The sequence below is a fragment of the Heterocephalus glaber genome, unplaced genomic scaffold, assembly GCF_053883595.1.
Source record: "Heterocephalus glaber isolate CG9 unplaced genomic scaffold, H.glaber_assembly_v1.0 deba00001428, whole genome shotgun sequence".
Taxonomy (NCBI): Eukaryota; Metazoa; Chordata; class Mammalia; order Rodentia; family Bathyergidae; genus Heterocephalus; species Heterocephalus glaber.
Genome location: NW_028258293.1, coordinates 29,878,208 through 29,895,391, shown reverse-complemented (window position 1 = coordinate 29,895,391; position 17,184 = coordinate 29,878,208). Strand labels below are relative to the sequence as shown.

General features: G+C 52.1%; 2 protein-coding genes across 9 annotated transcripts in view; both read left to right on the top strand.

The window, feature by feature from the left end:
• Gdpd5 (glycerophosphodiester phosphodiesterase domain containing 5) overlaps nt 1–3,067 on the top strand; it is a 92,758-nt gene extending 89,691 nt beyond the window's left edge. For all 8 annotated transcript variants that reach the window (XM_021243245.2, XM_087211951.1, XM_004863221.3 and 5 more), the window contains 2 exons: nt 796–908; nt 2,057–3,067. In XM_021243245.2, coding sequence (XP_021098904.1) covers nt 796–908; nt 2,057–2,205 — 262 coding nt within the window. In that variant the 3' untranslated portion in view covers nt 2,206–3,067. The remainder of the gene's footprint in view (nt 1–795; nt 909–2,056) is intronic.
• A 4,954-nt stretch (nt 3,068–8,021) lies between these two features.
• Nucleotides 8,022–16,444, top strand: Klhl35 (kelch like family member 35). The gene is made up of 6 exons (XM_004863225.4): nt 8,022–8,923; nt 10,512–10,696; nt 11,762–11,880; nt 12,544–12,732; nt 14,725–14,913; nt 15,848–16,444. The coding sequence occupies exons 1-6, from the start codon at nt 8,037–8,039 to the stop codon at nt 16,034–16,036; spliced, it is 1,758 nt and encodes a 585-aa protein (XP_004863282.1). The 5' UTR covers nt 8,022–8,036; the 3' UTR covers nt 16,037–16,444.
• The last annotated feature ends 740 nt before the right edge of the window (nt 16,445–17,184 follow it).

The window sequence follows — 17,184 nt, the reverse complement described above, 5'->3', positions numbered from 1 at the left end:
AAGTCCAAGTTCAGAGGCCAGGGATTTGGGGCTAGTCTGGAAGAAGTACTACTGCAAAAACAATACCCAGGAGAGGGAACTTGAATCCTCACTGCTCTGTCCTGACCTTATGCATCCCCATCTCCTGGTCTATTCTGATTCATTTTATCCCCCTCCCTGCCACCTTCTCAGACAACAGGAGGACTAATGCTTCAGCCATCCCTCCCCTTAGGATTGCTGTAATAGTGCAGCAGACAACCTCTCACCCCAAGTCACTCTAACACCCTTGGCTCACAGATCCGTGAGGGTCAGCTGAGCAAAGCCTCACTGCCACCGCCCTTTGCCTGCTTCGCCCTTCCTCTCTGGGGTTCCCCTCTGGCTTTGCTTAGCCTGTCATGATGGTGGGGCTGTAGGAGCATCAGCAGGGACTCCCAAGATTGGGTGTACCCCAGGCCGAGCCAACTCAGTCCTGCCTGCTGAGCTCCTTCCTCCTTCAGATTTGCACTATCCAGAGAGCCTGTGCAAAACTGGAGGCACCTGAGACAGAGATAACCAAACCATTTTTCTGGGCCAGGCTTGTGAATTTAGGGTTCTGGAGGTAAGAGGGGGACAGGAAAGCCCAGGCTGAGAATCAGGAGACTCAGGCTCCAGCCCCCATTCTACCACTCTCTGGGCCTCAGTTTCCTCATTTGTACAGTGGGACATGAGTCCTACTGGTCTCTCAAGCCACATCCAGAGAGGTTCTGGAAGTGGGCAGGGTCCCTGCTCCAGGAGTGGCTGGGGAAGGACCTGATGCCCACGGGGCCATCTCTGCAGGTGGCGCCTGGGCGGCATACGGAGCTACAATCCTGAGCAGATCATGCTGAGCGCTGCAGTGCGCCGGACCAGCCGGGATGTCAGCATCATGAAGGAGAAGCTCATCTTCTCAGGTGAGCAGTCTACAGGCAGGCCAGGGCACATACATTCACATGCAACACAGGCAGGTGGGGAATGGACAGCCATGGGGGTTCCCAGCCATGCACATATGGAGACACATGCACATACAGAAACCCACCTCCATATGCAGTCAACTCCAGATCCTGTGGCTTGGTGTCAACGCCATGGTTGTTGGCCCAAGGTAACATATAGGTTGGGGAGGGAACCTGTTTTGGAGATCCACCCCCCTTTGCCTGGTCATACATAGATCCCATAAATAACGATTTTGCCCCTGCTCACTGCCAGTTTCTGTTGACATTCTCAGTCTGGAGCAGGAAGGAGCTGTGTAGACAAGGATAGGGAAAATCAGTGTCCCTAGGACTCTCACAGTGGGATGTTGACAGTGTGTTCAGAATTCCCTGGGGCAGTGAGGAAGGATTAGGGCAGTGATGGCCCAGAATGTAGAGGGTGGTAGGAGGTGCCTGGATAATGGCTGGGTCAAACACTGGGCAAAGGAGGGACAGCTGAGCTTGGAGGGAGTGAGGGAGCACTGTTTGGGCACTGAAATCACACAGCACTCCACAGGCTGAGTCCACTCCACAGACCTTTCTTGAGCCCCTGCTCCATGCCCGACACTGCCAGCACCAGAGCACAGATGTCCTGGAGGTGCTCTGCTCAGTGGGGACAGTACCCACGCAGAATATGACCAGGGTGGAGGGATGTAGGGGTTTCCAGGATGGATGTGGCATGGGAGAGCCCCCATCCCAGCTGGGGACTCAGAGGAGGCTTCTAGGAACTGCCATTACAGATGAGAAGACGTGAACCAGATTTTAGGACAAGGAGGGGGAGGATGGGGAGCTCACTCCCAAGAGAGGTGCCAATATGTGCAAAGGCCCTGAAGAGAGTAAACACTGGCAGCAAGCTCAAGGCATGCAAATGGTTTTCTGTGGCTGGAAGGTAGAATTCCAAGGGACAAGAAAAAGGGCCTGACAGAGGGTTCAGCTGAGACCAAGGGCCTGGAATGCCAGGCTTCATGCCAGCCAGCCAGCCAGTGGGTATATCAGTCTCCAGTGCCCTGCATGGCCCCCTGCCCACCCTACCCGTCAGCCATTCAGTGGCCCTGTTTTACCCCACTCACATTCTATTTCCCTTTCGCCCACAGAGATCAGCGATGGCGTGGAGGTCTCAGATGAGCTCTCCATGTGTTCCGACAGCAGTTATGACACATACACCAACAGCACTGCCACCCCTTCAGGCCCCCGAGGGGGCAGCAGCCATACCAAGACTCTCACGGACCAGGGTGGGCATTAGCCGAAGACTTCTCTGTCCCCAGCCTGTACCTAACGTAGAAACATGGGGTTCCTAGGAGGCTGGCAGAAGAGTGTCTACATTTGGAGTGCTCTGGGAGATGGCTCCATGGGCTCCAGGCCCTTGTGAGGCACGGCCTCTCTTGGAGGGGATCACCTCTCCCCTGAGGCCCAGTTGGGCCAGGATTCTAACCTCCCAGATGCCCCTGCAGGCCTGGGGCTCCTTGTGAAGTGCAGAGCCTGGTCCCCAGGTTCTATTCTTATGGCCCTCCCTCATATCCCAGCCTGGAAGCTTTGATGGGTCACTAGGTTGTGCCACGTCCCCTGTGACAGTGGAAGATGTGGATGCTCACCCTTGCCCATGTGTGTCTGCCCACCTGTTCATGCCTTGAGGCAAACTTCTCTGTTTTTATCCTGCCTTGAGGACCCAGGCTGGGCCTTTCCCCCAGCCCCTGGCAGCTCTGCTTCCCACATCAGTTTCAAAGCACAAGGAGGTTCAGCCCAGGAGGAACCACCCAGTGGCCATGACACATCCTCCTCCCTGACCAGCCTCCCACAACCATTGACCCCTGCCCCAGCAGAGAACTTGAGCCATGTCCCCTAAGGGCAGCTGAAGATGGCCAAAAGTGCATGCTCAGGCTGCTCTGTCTCACACCCAAATGTCCAGCAGGCCTCTGGGCAGAACTGGTCCTGGGGCCCAGGAGGTCCACAAATTAACAGACCTCAGGTTCCCACATCAGCAGCCACAGGTCAGGGGCCACCTAGGAAACATTCTGGGCACAGTCAATCATGGGCATGTGGCTGAGGTGGCCCGCAGTGGAGGGAGCCTAGGGCTTTGGCCAGGATGATTAAAGCTGCCATCTTGATGTGTGTGGTCTGCATTGTTAGCAGGAGGGTGGGGACAGAGTGTGTTGGGCTTGAGGGTTAGTTCTGGCCCTATGACTGGAAAGGAATCACTCTGGGAAAGGAATGGGAAAAACAGTAAGATGGTGGAGCCCCTAACCTGTGTCAGCTAGGATGCCAGAGGTTCTCTAACAGCCTGGGGTAGACAGGACACTCTTGGAGAGGTAAAGTGACTGTCCAGGGCCACACAGCATTGAAGAGGTAAAGCCAGGATCCTATCCAGATTCTGACTCCAGCCCCTGAGTATCTTCCATAGCTAGCTAGGAACAACACAGTAGACAGGGAGGGCTCCTGTGTCTGATGCAGGACTGAGGAATAGGACCAGCAGGTCCTCACAGCCACAGAGGTCCCCTGTCTATGGTGAGACAAGCCTACAGCCCAGAGAGGTCTCTTCCTAGGGCAGAGGGGTTTACTTTGTCCTAAGAGTCTGTATGTCTTAGGAGTGTCCTAAAAGCAAACCAGGAGGGTGAACCCCTGTTCTACCTTGCACTTAGTACCTGCCATGATCCCTGGTAGCCAAGGGTCTTGTCTCTTCTCCAAACCAGGGTCTTCTTAATGGAATTCTTGGAGTCTGAGAGATTCTGGCACCTTCTTGGGAGAAAGGAAAAGACCCTCTTCCAAATGCTGGCACCTCCAAAGGTCCACCCTCATGAACCTCTAGGACAGCCCCTTGGGGCTGAGGGCATTCACACTACTTGCCACTGAACATCTCACAAGCACTTCCCTTCTTGGGGTAGAGCTCAGTTCCCACCTGTCTTGGACACAGACATGAGTGAAACCCAGAACTGCTTGGGCGGGGGCAGACACTGCCCTTTCTGAAATTCCCCCAATGACCTCCTTTCTAGCTTCTGGCAGCCCAACTAAGAAAGAGGACAGACCTTTCATGACCGTTCCTCCCCGTCTCATCAGCTCCCCTGGGCCCACTGGCCAGGGTAGCCAAGGCTCCCGGCCACATCTGGCAACCGTGTCCCCATCCTCAATTGACCTGCAGCCCATGGTCCACCCCAGCTCCTCTCCCATGACCTGAGGGATTACTAGAAACCCCACCTTCCTGCTGCCCATTTGAGACTCCCCTGTCTGCAGAGGATAGTGCACTGCCCTCTTCACAGGGAAGTATCCTGGTAAACCACTCCTCCCTCCGTCCTCAGAGAGTGAGGCCTTCTCCTGGCTGAGCCCACCTTCCACTTCTGCCAGGTCCCTCCTGCCCATGAATAGATGTGAAGGTGCCCAAGTCTCACCTCCTTTAACAAACCAGCCACACAGAAAACTTTTTGGGTATAAAGGTGTTCACCATTCCTGGAGCAGGGCTCATGGGACAGACTGGCCAGACCTCAGGACACATGTCCAGCCAAGATCACAGTGAGCCCTCCCATCAGCTCCTTCCACAAAGTGGACCTGCCTGGGTTTGGCCAGGGCAGACTCCTACCACACCTGGCCTTCATGAGGGTGACTCCATATGGCATGTGGCTTATACCCACCCTCTTCTGAACATCTTAGTGACCCAAAATGATAGGCACAACCAGGGTCTCTATCACCCCTCCTAAGATGACAAGATGAAGAACCAGGCTCTTGTCAAAGCAAGCTCCTCCCCAAACCACTGCTCCCTTCCAAAAGGGCAAATCCCTCATCCACCCATGGATACCAGGCCCTGTGGCAGCTTGTGGAGGCAGCAAATGATCCAGCACCAGCCCACGGAATCCCCTTTCTCTGTTTCCATGAGGCCAGGCCAGCCCAGAGCTGCCTCATTCCTCCACCCAAATCACTGCCCACACCCTGTCCACTATGACCCAAGGGACACTCACCCCTCCATGCACACCACACCTCAGACACAGGACCACATGCTGTTTGCATGCATATGCAGACACCCGTCATACACACGTGCATGTACATCCTGTGGATATATACACCACTGTGATACACAAGCCATGGAGGCATGAAACCCTGGCACAAAAACGAGCAAACACCTAGAGACACAAAGGGACAGGGTCACACAAAGTCTCAGAATGACATGTCTCCTGTCAAGCAGGAGCAGAGCACAGTCACATAGAAGGAGGAAAACCTCAATCCGTAACTGTTATTCAGCCACACAACCACATGACCACACCACACCAGTGCTACACAGTCGCTATGCCCCATGCACTCCCACATTCACAAGTAGGTATCCTGGGACACTTAAGCTAAGAACCACCCCATCTACCCAAGTCAGAAACAGCCCCCACACACCTGTTTCATTCAGGAACAAGGCTAGCACCAGGTCGTCCCCAATCCCCAGGCACACCAGATCGCAGAGCTGCACACACAGTCAATCCCACGCTTACTACCGCCCCCTCCCTCCCCGGGACTGGTCCGAGAGTAGAACAAAAGCCCAGAGTCCACCCCTCCTCCTCCCCTTTCCTCCCCTCCCCCTGGCGCCCAGCCCCTTTGTCCTCCCTCAACTGAGTCCTAGCGGGAGTCTGGGCAGAGTGGCAGGGACATTGTTAGAGCCGGGCTGGCCGTCGCAGGCAGCAGGCACAAACAAGAGGGGAGTGGTCCCTGCGCGAGCCGCGGCGCCGGAGCCCGAGAAGGGGCGTGGCCAGGTAAGGGCCAGGTACTTGGGGGCAGGGCTTGGTATGCAGGCTGCCGGTTGTGTGGTGTCCCAAAGTCTGAGCGTTTATACATGTGAGTGCTGATGAAAGAGAAATGGGGGTGGTTACGCGCGCTGAGTCAGCTTCCACGAGCTGGGTCTCAGTCTGCGTCAAGACCATTGGCTTGAGGCTCTTAGGGAGTGTGTTTTACGCAGTTCCACCTGGGAATCCTTTCCTTTCCATGTTGGCACTGGGTGATCTTCAGTCCCCAGACTGGGAATCCCCAAGGTGGAAACTTTGTCTCAGGTTGCTATGGCTGCGTCCACAGTTCAATGTGCCTAAAGTTGTAGAGAGCACTAGAATGAATAAGTATGGTTACACTTCCCAGGAGGGGGCTCCCTTCCTCCCCTCAGGAAGTCCCCACCCTGCCCTGCCACATCTTAGTGGGAGAAGTCCCTATTTTTGCTGTTGAGGTCTGCCCTCTTGCATCTCAGCTCAGAGTGTACCTGTGTCCTAAGCTGGAGGTGGCATGTGCAGATGACCTGTCTCACCTCCCTCCTTGGGTCCCCAGCTGCTCCTTGGGGACAGGCCTCACCCTGGTAAGTGTGGCAGAGTGGTTAAGCATGCACAGACTGGAGCTGGCTGGGTTCAGAACCCAAGCTGTCTACTTGGGCAAAATTAGCTGACCTCTTTGTCTACTGAGGAGCTCATTTATCCTGATGCTGAGGCAGGAAATCCACTGCCCAAGATGACCCAGCGTGAGCAATGAAAGCCAGGCTGACTTCAGGTCAGAATGGGCTGAGAAGCTGAGATCAGAATGGAGAGAAGCAAGGGACTGAGTTCCCTTGGAGTAAATTGGCACATAATGGAGAGAACTCCCTGCCCCTGGAATTGTGCAAACAGAGGCTGTGTTCATCAGGGCTGAATCCTAACCATCAGTGGAACCCCGTTAGAGTCTGTGGTGTTCTACAAACATCCCTTCTTGGATCCTCCTAGCAAACCTTTGAAGTGCAGCTTCCCTCTGTGTACTTGTTTCCACACAACAAAAAAGTGTGTATGTGACTAAAGATACTTCTCAGGGTTGTGAGGGTCAAGTTAAATTACGTAAACAAAAGCAACCAACACACTATGGTGGACTCTCTTTCATGGGAGTAAACTCAAGGCTAGGTAACATTTACTCAGCATGTACTACTACCCACCTAGCACTTTTCATTCATGTCATTCACAACTCTGGGGAGAGGCATTATGTTCCTGTTTCAGAAGAGGACAGGGAAGGGGGAGAGGCTTGCCTAGAGGGGTCACTTGGTGTGAGGCGGAGGATCAGAACCCCACTGGGTCCTTACGGCTTGGTTCTTCCCACTTCCCTGCAGCAGGAGATAGCCTCCCTCCACTCCCTTGCCTTCACTTGGCTAATTCTACCCATCTTTCTCTATTTGAAGCTCCCCTCTTAGGAACCTCTCCCCTGATTCCCCCCAACTTGGTTTACTGCCCCTTCTATGAATTCCCTTAATTCTCCATAACTCCCCAAGAGACCCCTGCTAGGCTGTGAGCCCTGGGAAGCTCTAAGGGACTATGGTTGTCTTGCTCACTGCCTGGAACAGAAATACTGTAAGTCACAATAAATATCTAATACGTTCACTCGACCTTGAATAGGTATTGGGCTCCTACTATAGCACTGACTGTGCCGTGTGTGTGTGTGTGTGTGTGTGTATGTGTGTGTGTGTGTTTGTGTGTGTGCATGGGGGGGAATGAACAGAATAGAATCAGGGGTTGGTCAGGAGGAAGAACTAAAGGAGGTTTGCAGAAGACAGAATGGAGAGGAAGTAGTTATTACATGCATGCATGCATGCACACACACATGCATGACACTCTGGGGTGGCCCGAAAACATGTCACAGGACCCTCTCTATACTGGTATTTTGTAACCTCCCTGCCTTCCCGCTCACAGTATAGAGATAGAGGCTTCCTGTGGTTGATCCACGTGGCTCTGCGCTCTAGGGAGTTCCTAAATATTGCCTAGACCGTTGTAAATCGTGCCTTTATTGGACTCCTCAAATTACCCTATTTGAGAGCCTACCATCTGTCTCTTGCAGAATCGGATGGGAAAAAGCTTAGCGAGTCTGGAGAAAAGAAAAGAGCAATATGAATGAAGTAGGTAATTGGGGAGGAAGGAGGTAGCGATAAGGCACGGGCTAGATCACAGCCAGAAGGCGACGGAATGGATACATGGAAGGAAGAGTAAGTGAACGAATGTAAACATGAACGAAATAAGGAATACAGGGAGGGGTGTGCCATGAGATAGGCCTCTGGTCCCTTAATCTGGCCCTGCCAGGATTTCCGGACGCTGTCTGTGTTCTCTACCTGGCAGAATGCGGGAGGCCTCGAAGCCGGAGGAGCAGGAGCCGGGCTGCGAGGCGCCGTGCGCGGCGTCCTGCAACGCGCAGCGCGTCCTGCAGACCCTCAACGCTTACCGGCCGAGCGGCACCCTCACCGACGTGGTGCTGCGCGCCGGCGGCCGCGACTTCCCGTGCCACCGCGCCGCACTGAGCGCAGGCAGCGCCTACTTCCGCAGCCTGTTCACAGCGGGCTGGCCGGAGCGCGGGCTGGCCGGGCCGTCAGTGGTGACAGTGGCGCCCGAGAGGCCCGGCGCTGACCCAGCCGGGGCTGCGGCGGCGGCGGCGCTCTCAGTGGTGCTCGACTACGTCTACGGCGCGGGCGTGCGCCTGCGCGCCGAGGAAGAGGCGGCTGCGGTGCTGGCGCTAGCCGAGCGGCTGGGCGTGGCGGGCCTGCGGGGGGTCTGCGCGCGCTTCCTCGAGGGCCGCCTGCGCGCCGCCAACAGCTTGGCCCTGCGGCGCGTGGCCGCCGCCTTCTCGCTTGCCTCGCTGGCCGAGAGCTGTGGCCGAGTGCTGCGCCAGGCCTTTGCCGAGGTAGCGCACCACACGGACTTCCTGGAGCTGCCCCCGGAGGAGGTGGTGGCGCTGCTAGCTGACCCCGCACTGGGCGTGGCGCGCGAGGAGGCCGTGTTCGAGGCTGCCATGCGCTGGGTGCGCCACGACGCGCCGGCCCGCCGCGGGCAGCTGAGGCGCCTGCTAGAGCACGTGCGCCTGCCTCTGCTGGCACCGGCATACTTCCTGGAGAAGGTGGAGGCCGACGAGCTGCTGCAGGGTTGCGGCGAGTGCCGTCCCCTGCTGCTCGAGGCCCGGGCCTGCTTCATCCTGGGCCGAGAGGCCTGCGCACTGCGGGCCCGGCCGCGGAGGTACAGCCGCCCTCCACCAGCCCTACAGTTATTCAACCACCTACCCACTCCGTCACCGTCTCTTAATTCGCTTAGTCGCACTGCTTCAGTGAAATTCAGTCATCTATTCAATATAGCATAAGCTTGGTCCTGGGAGTTCTTCCTGCCCTTGAGAGATTCCACACCTGGCACAAGCTCCCTCTCTTATTGTTACCTATAATTTGAGTGCTCTGTGCAGGTCCTGGAGCGAGTGATTTGCAGACACCTGCTCTCGGGGAGCTCACAGACTAGTAAGGGATATAGTTAGGAAAGGATAGGGGGAGAAATGAGACGACTATTCCACCTCTGAAACTCGAGACAGCAAACAATGAGTGGGATAATCCAAATTGGTCGTCATCACCCAGGGACAGAAGACAGAGATGACACTGTCTTAACCACTGTATCTCTGACACTAAGCACAGGGCCTGGGGCGAAGAATATGCTATTTATTGAAGAAACTAGGAAACTGCTGGCTAAAAGGTTTGGAGAATCTGGTGAGGTCAGAAGACTGGAGGGTGTGGGGGATGCTTTACAGAAAGGGTGAATAGCCCTGTTCAGAGGAATTAATGATTAAGGGATGGCTTTAGGAAATGGATATAAAAGGGAGGCAGCAGAATTAGCAATTGGTGATGGAGGTCAGAAAAATGCCATGAAGAGGGTTGATTCATCAGACAAAACAGCGTGACCAAATGGGATGGCACACGCCTGTAATCCCAGCTAGTGGGAAGGCTGAGACAGGAGGATCGAATGTTCAAGGCAACCTGGTTGATTTAGCAAGATCAAAAATGAAAATTACCAAGTTCAATCCCCGGTACCAAAAAAAAAAAAAAAAAAAATTGAAAACAAAAGAGGAGTGGGGGACATGCCCCTTAGTGGTAGAGGGCTTGCCTACCACTCATGAGGATCAGAAGGGGAAAAAATTCCTGGGCATGATTTTTGGCAAGCCATGATCTGTGAGCCTCAGTTTTCACCTCTGTAAAAGAGGTAATAGGACTTACCTAATAGAATGCACATAAGGATTAATGTAATTTTGTTTATTTGTGTTTTGTGTTGGGGGAGGTTTTTTGTTTGTTTTCTTATGGGGGATTGAAGCGTGGTGCCAATGAGCTAAATCGCCGGCCCCAAATGAGGTGATTTTTCTAGGTAAGGGCTTTTTAAAAAAATTTTTCTGGGCCAGAGATTAGCTCAGTGACACCATGTGTGCCTCGAAAATGCGAAGTCCTGAGTTTGTTTGGTTGGTCTGGTTGTTTGTTTTTGGTCCTGGGGATCGAACTCCGGGCCTTGTGCTTGCGAGGCAGGTGGTGGAACCAAGGTCCTGAGTTTGATCCCCTGTACCAGAAAAAAATTTTTCTTTTTTCTGTAACTTAGAGGTACATACATACAATGGAGTAAGAATTAGTGACCTTATTATTAGTAACCAGAGGGAAGGTTGGAAGTGATAAGAATTGGGGGTAGTTAGGCAGAAGGATGTGGAAGGGCAACAAGATTGTATAGTATCGTCATCAAGGGGGTGAAAAAAAGGCCACACTTGGGTGCAGGTCAATAGGTACTGAGTTTATTCCCACATCAGATTCATGGATCTTGCTGAAGTGATTGTGGTCATCGGTGGTTGTGACCGCAAAGGTCTCTTGAAGCTGCCTTTTGCTGATGCTTACCACCCAGAGAGCCAGCGCTGGACCCCTCTGCCCAGCCTGCCTGGTTACACACGCTTGGAGTTCGCTGCCTGCGCTCTTCGCAATGACGTCTACGTTTCTGGTGAGGGTGGGACCACAGCAGGAGCCCCATGGGATTGGCGCATCACCACCACCACCCCAGCACACTATTTATTTCCCCTCCAATCAGATAGGGGCGGGACTCCTGAGAACCTACAGTTATTGGTTGAAATGGTATATAGTCTTGGAGAGCCAATCACTGGTGTGGTATGTTGTGTCCTTCGCCAGCACCAGTATTGGACTTCAGGGCGTAAGATTCTGGTCTTTGCTCTGATAAAAGGCCATGTGGTCTTCAGGTCATTAATGGTCTCAGGTTTCCTATATGAAATCTGTGTATAGTAATCCTAATACTTCATTTAAAATATTTTGGGGGGAGGTACCAGGGATGGAACTTGGGACCTTTCACTTGCAAGATTGGCGCTGGAACCACTGAGCTAAATCCCTGGCCCCATTTAAAATTTTTTTTATTTTTATTTTTGAGACAGGGTCTCACTATGTAGTTCAGGCTGGCCTTGAACTCACTATGTAGCCTAGGCTGGCCTCCACCTTCCAGTGATCCCCCTGCCTCAGCCTCCCAAGTGCTGGGATTATAGATGTTCGCCACCATGCCCGGCGGTAGTAATCCCAATACTTCATGAAGGGGTGGGCCCAGAAATGAAATCATGAAGGTGGAAACAGAAGTGTAGATTACTGGTCACCCTGTATTCCTCCCCCATTCCTGTGCAGATGATGGCTTAGCTTTCCCTTGACCCCAGAACATTCCTGATGCTTGTCTTGGGTACCTTTTGCACTTATTTGTATCATAGTAGACACCCACCCCCAAGCACAGATACCCTTCCCTGAGCACAGAGGCAGCACCCACCACAAAATACCCAGTGAAGATCAGCTCCTGCCTGAAACTGGCAGCCCTGTCCCTCAAAACCCCTCAGATGATTTTTTTCTCTCATTCATAGTAGTGGCTGCATCACAGGCCCAGTCTTACACCAGCCCAAGGAAAAATCCTGTTCTTAACCCCGCCTTTGGATTTGGGGCCTGTGTTTCTGGCTGCTTTGGGTGTGCTGGTGATAGCAAGAGGGTCTGGGGACAACAGCTGCTTCTCTCTCTCTAGGAGGCCACATCAACAGCCGGGATGTGTGGATGTTTAGCTCCCATCTGCACACCTGGATCAAGGTAGCCTCGCTGCACAAGGGCAGGTGGAGACACAAGATGGCGGCAGTGCAGGGGCAGGTAGGCACACTCAACAGCCACTGCCCTAGATCAGAGGCACAGGTTTAGGGCGGATATGTCCTGGGGGAAGTCCCTCTAAGACCCTCTCTTTGTAAGAAGGAATGTGAAGCCCAAAAAGAGGAAAAGGACTTTCCCAAGATGAAATAATAACGCTAATGCTAACAGTAACAGCCATTTATTACAGCCTAGTACAGCCTAGTCGTGGTTAAGGGTGTGGGCTCTCGGGCCAAATAGTCCAGGTTTGAATCTTCAGTGCCACTTAGGACAAAGAATTCTGATTATCTTTGTGTCCTACATCCTGAATTCAGCAACACAAAGTGTTTCTTAGAATCAATTAGTGGGGTGGTAAACCCTTAATAAAAACTATTAGCTGTTATTAACTATCAGCTTGGTCCCAGGTATTTACAGATTTAATCCACATTCAGTACCCATTTTAGGGACTGGCCTCTTTATCTCTGGCTAAGCAGAGGAAGCAGCTGAGGGGGGTTCTGTAATTGGGTAGTGACCACCCAGGTGCGGCAATGCTGGAATGCTCCCGGGGTGGTTTTGGTCCCGAAGCAAGTGTAGAGATAGTTTCTATGCTTGCAGACTGGAGCAGAGGTGCCAAGAAGATGCCTATGGCCCTGACTCCCAGTGCCTCTCTGCTTGTGTCCTCACCCGCAGCTGTTCGCAGTGGGCGGCTTCGATGGCCTGAGGCGGCTGAGCAGCGTGGAGCGCTACGACCCCTTCTCCAACACCTGGGTGGCCACTGCGCCCCTGCTGGAGGCCGTGAGCTCTGCGGCGGTGGCGCCCTGCGTGGGCCAGCTCTTCGTGATTGGGGGCGCAAGGCAGGATGGTGTCAACACCAACAAGGTGGGCACAGGCCTGGGGGTGCAGAAGGGGCACTGGAGGCTGCTGACAAACAGACGCGCCTACTGTGCGCTAGGCGTAGACCTGGGCAATTAGTTTCCTTCCTTCCTCCTTCTTTAATTTTTTATTTTAATTTTCTTTATCCTAATTTAATTAAATTAATTATTTTAATTTAACTTAATTAATTTTTCTTTAATTTTCTTCCTTTTCTTTATTCCCATTTTCAGAGACAAGGAGTCACCCCCAGGTTTTAGGCAAGGAAATGAATTCAGAGAAATGGCCTTAAGTTCACAGTGGGCCAACAGCACTTCTGGACTCCCATGTTTGGGCCAGTGCCATCCATATGGGGTCTCATAGTCTTCTTTTTTTTTTTTTTTTAGTACTAGGTATTGAACTCGGATCCTTGCGGTTGCGAGGCAAGCGGTGGAACCCCTGAGCTAAATCCCTGGCCCCTCATAGACTTTTAAAACTAAGCAAGAGAAAGGGTAGGATTAAAGTTTTTCCTCCAAAAAAACTTTTTTCCTGCATTCAAAAAAATGCTCATTTTTGCCAGGGATTTAGCTCAGTGGTTCTGCCGCCTGCCTTGCAAGAGCAAGGACCCGAGTTCAATCCCTGGTACCAAAAAAAAAATTGCTTTTTTGAAAATTTAGAAATAAAAAATTCATCCATAGACTCCATTCTCCCACCATCTAAGGGTAACTACTATAAACATTTTGGTACATTGCCTTTCAGGGTTCCACTGAATTGATTTCCACTTTTTCTTTTTTTTCGGGGGGAACAAGTTCTCATTTTATAGTTCAGGCTGGCCTTGAACTGGAAGCCTCCAGTGCTGGGAGTACAGGCGTGTGCTACCACGCCTGGCTTTTTCTGTTTTAATTGTATGTTCTTGCTTTAAAATTTTGTATTGTGCTTTCTAGTCTCATTTATAAGCACTTTCTGCATATATTTGAACTTCATAGTGATCATTTCAGTGTCTGTAATATTCCACTGGGTAGATGAACTGTAGTCTGCTAATCTCGTGTCAGACAATTAAGCTTTTATGAATAGAAATTAATCTTCATGGCAGCTTCTTCCTTCTTCCCTACTTGTGGTCCTGGAACCCAAATCTTCTGCAAATTAGGATTCCTCACCCCTCCTTATTCTCTGACCTCATTTCTCCAGCCAACCTTCCTAGAGCTGGATTTGGGCCACCAGTGGTGGGGGCCCCATTTCGCACCATCCCACACAGGACTGATCTGTTATAGGCCATTCCGGGGAGGGGGGCGGTCTCCAAGGAAAAAATTGAAGCAGGGAGCAAAGGTGAGCATGCAGCCAAGCAAGGTAAGCACCATCAGAAAAGAGTTCAGGGCATCATAAACACCCATGAGCCTAGAGGCCTGTGAACAGCTGTGTAACTACATCTCAGCTGGAATGGAGTCATGACCCCAAGCACCAGGAGAGAAGGACACTGACATTGCACACAGCCAGGAATGCTTCTTGACGGGGGACATCCAGAGAGCACCTCCATATCCCAGGTCACGTTATCTCTCCCAGCTTGCTGTGTGCTCCAATGATTAATCTCATATGAGGTGGCTCTATGATCCTCCATCAAAGGAGAGACTGTTGTTGCAGTGGGGAAGGAGGGGTGGACACACCAGGAAAGGCTTTAAAATGGGGCAGCATTTGAGCTGGACTTTGAAAAATGAGGAGGCATGGGCCGGGGATTTAGCTCAGTGGCACCACCCCTGCCTCGAAATCACAAGGTCCTGAGTTCAATCCCTGGGTACCAAACAAAAAAGAAAAATAAGGCTTTTTACAAAGGGCATCCAGAGGCTAGAGACAAAAAACAGAACCTAGGTTGAGTACCTCAGGGCAGGGACAGTAGGTCTCCTCTCTGACTCAGACACTAGCTCAGGCCTGGTAGACACTGGTGGTATTGGGGAAAGAGGTGGCAGGAGATGGGCAGCAGGGCAGCTGGGGATCCAGGCTTCACCATCACTGCCTTCCTGCCCCCAGGTGCAGTGCTTTGACCCCAAGGAAGACCAGTGGAGCCTGCGTTCGCCAGCACCCTTCTCACAGCGGTGTCTTGAGGCTGTTTCCCTTGAGGACACCATTTATGTGGTGGGGGGCCTCATGAACAAAATCTTCACCTATGACCCTGGCACAGATGTCTGGGGGGAAGCAGCTGTCCTCCCCAGCCCTGTGGTAAGTAGAGGCTCCAGAGCATGGCCCAGGCACTGGTCCATTCAGGACAGCAAACCCACTCTAAGGCCCTGGATCTTGGAAGGAGTGGGTCTTGCATGACTTAATGCTAGCAGACTTTACATAGTTCTCTAGCTTTGTCCTTAATGATAATTGGCCTTAGAGAGGTTGGCCCAAGGTCACCAGTTAGGCCATATTAAACCAGAACCTAGAATCCCAAGTGCTATAGCCTTGAGTGGGGGTTTGCAGTTTCTCCTTCCCTAAAGGCCACCATGTGGTAACTTACTGTGCAATTGGTGATGGGGAAAGACCCTGCTATATTTCTCAGCCCCACCCAGTGAGGGCAGACAGGAAGCTCAGGTCCTCAAGTCTCTGGCTCCAATAGTTCCTTTCCTTCCTTACCTTGACTTACCCCAGAGAGACTAGGTAGAGATGTGGTTGGACTGGAGGTCCTCCTTGCCAGTTCTGATGTTCAGTGTTCCCAAGGGCCTGAGATTTCTGGCTTTTGAGTCTGAGATCCTAAGATGGTGGTGGTAGGGATCATTATTGTTAACTATATGCTGACTACATTCCAGGCATTATAGATTCAGCCTTTTAACTAAGACCAAGAGTAGTCTATTTCAGGCACTATGTACAATGTTTTACATACTTAACCCTATCATCAGCTGTGATGAGAACCCTATAAAGAAGGTACTGTTATCCTTTAAACTTTGCAGATGAGCAGACTTAAGTCCCAGAGCACATAAACTGCTTCAAAGGGGCCATCCATTTATTAAAGGGTCAAGCTAGAGTTTAACCTCAGGTCCACCCAGTCTCTGGTCCTGCCATCCAGACTCCCTGTCTGCAGTTTGTAAGACAAGGTTCTACTATCTGGTGTGGCCAGGTAGGCCTCAAGCTGGACCACAGAGTTGATGTACCTTTCTCTTTGTTCCCTCAGGAGAGCTGCGGAGTGACTGTGTGTGACGGGAAGGTCCACATCCTTGGTGGGCGGGATGATCATGGGGAAAGCACCAATAGAGTCTTCACCTTTGACCCCACCAGTGGGCAGGTGGAAGCCCAGCCATCCCTGCAGCGCTGCACCAGTTCCCATGGCTGTGTCACCATTGTCCAGAGCCTAGGCAGGTGACTAAGACAGGGACGTCCAGAGCCAGGAGGTGGGGAGAACTGAAGCACACCATTCTGCTCCCTTCTTCCTGCAAACAGCCCCATAACTTATTGACCCCTTTCCTGTAGAAACAAAACCTTGCTCAAACTTTGGGTCTGTGTCCCAGTTCAGCCCCACTTTGCCTGGAGAAGCAATCCTCAGTATCTGCTCCCAGCTTTTAATGTTCACAGAATGCTTTCCTACCATCATAGTCTGTGTGGGCTGCTGTAATAAAATACCTTAGACTGAGTAGTTTTTGAACAGAAATTTATTTTTTACAATTTTAGAGGCTTGCCAGTCCCAGATCACTGCCTAAGGGCTACGCTTTGTAAGCAGTACTTTTTGCTGTGTACCCACCTGGCAGAAGGGGGCAAGGCAGCTCCCATCAGCCTTTTTTAAGAGTATGCATCTAAGAGGGCTCTGCCCACATTTCTGAAATAACCTAATCACATCCTCCCAAAGGCCTCACCTCTTAATACTACCACATCATGTGTTAGGTAACAACATACAAATTTTGGAGGGACACCAACATTCAGCCATAGCATGCCCATTACCTCATTTACTTTAAAAGAGCAATATGGACATTTTTTTTTTTTTTTTTAAAACAAGTATTTCATGCTGGGTGGAGTGTGACAGAGCCATAAGCCTCTAAGAACCTAGCCACCCTGGCTGTGTACCTAGACCTGCCAGATCCCCAACATCAATGTGAGAAATAAGCCAGAGATGCCATTATAAACACTTATAATGTAGCCTGGAGCTCTAGGGGCAGTGACAAAACTGTATAGGAAGGGGTGAGTTCAGAAGGGAACAAAACACACCAGATTCTGAGGTTGAGCCATTCGGGTCTGCTGTGGCCTGAAGGCTCTGGCTTAGGCCATCTGCAGGGGCCCGCTCATTTGCACTCAGATTGCCTTTTGAAGAGGAGTCTCATCTGCTCCTGGCATCTCTCTCCAACCCAAGGCCAGCACCACAGCCCTCCCCATCTTCCAAAGCCCCAGGGCCCTGTCTGCATGGTCTCTCCAGCTGGGGTTGGTCCATCACAGCCAGGCACAAAGGCCCAGGTCCCAGCTGAGCTACAACCCATCGATTATCCCAGATTAGGGAGCCTGTGACCATCTGGGCACAGCTGA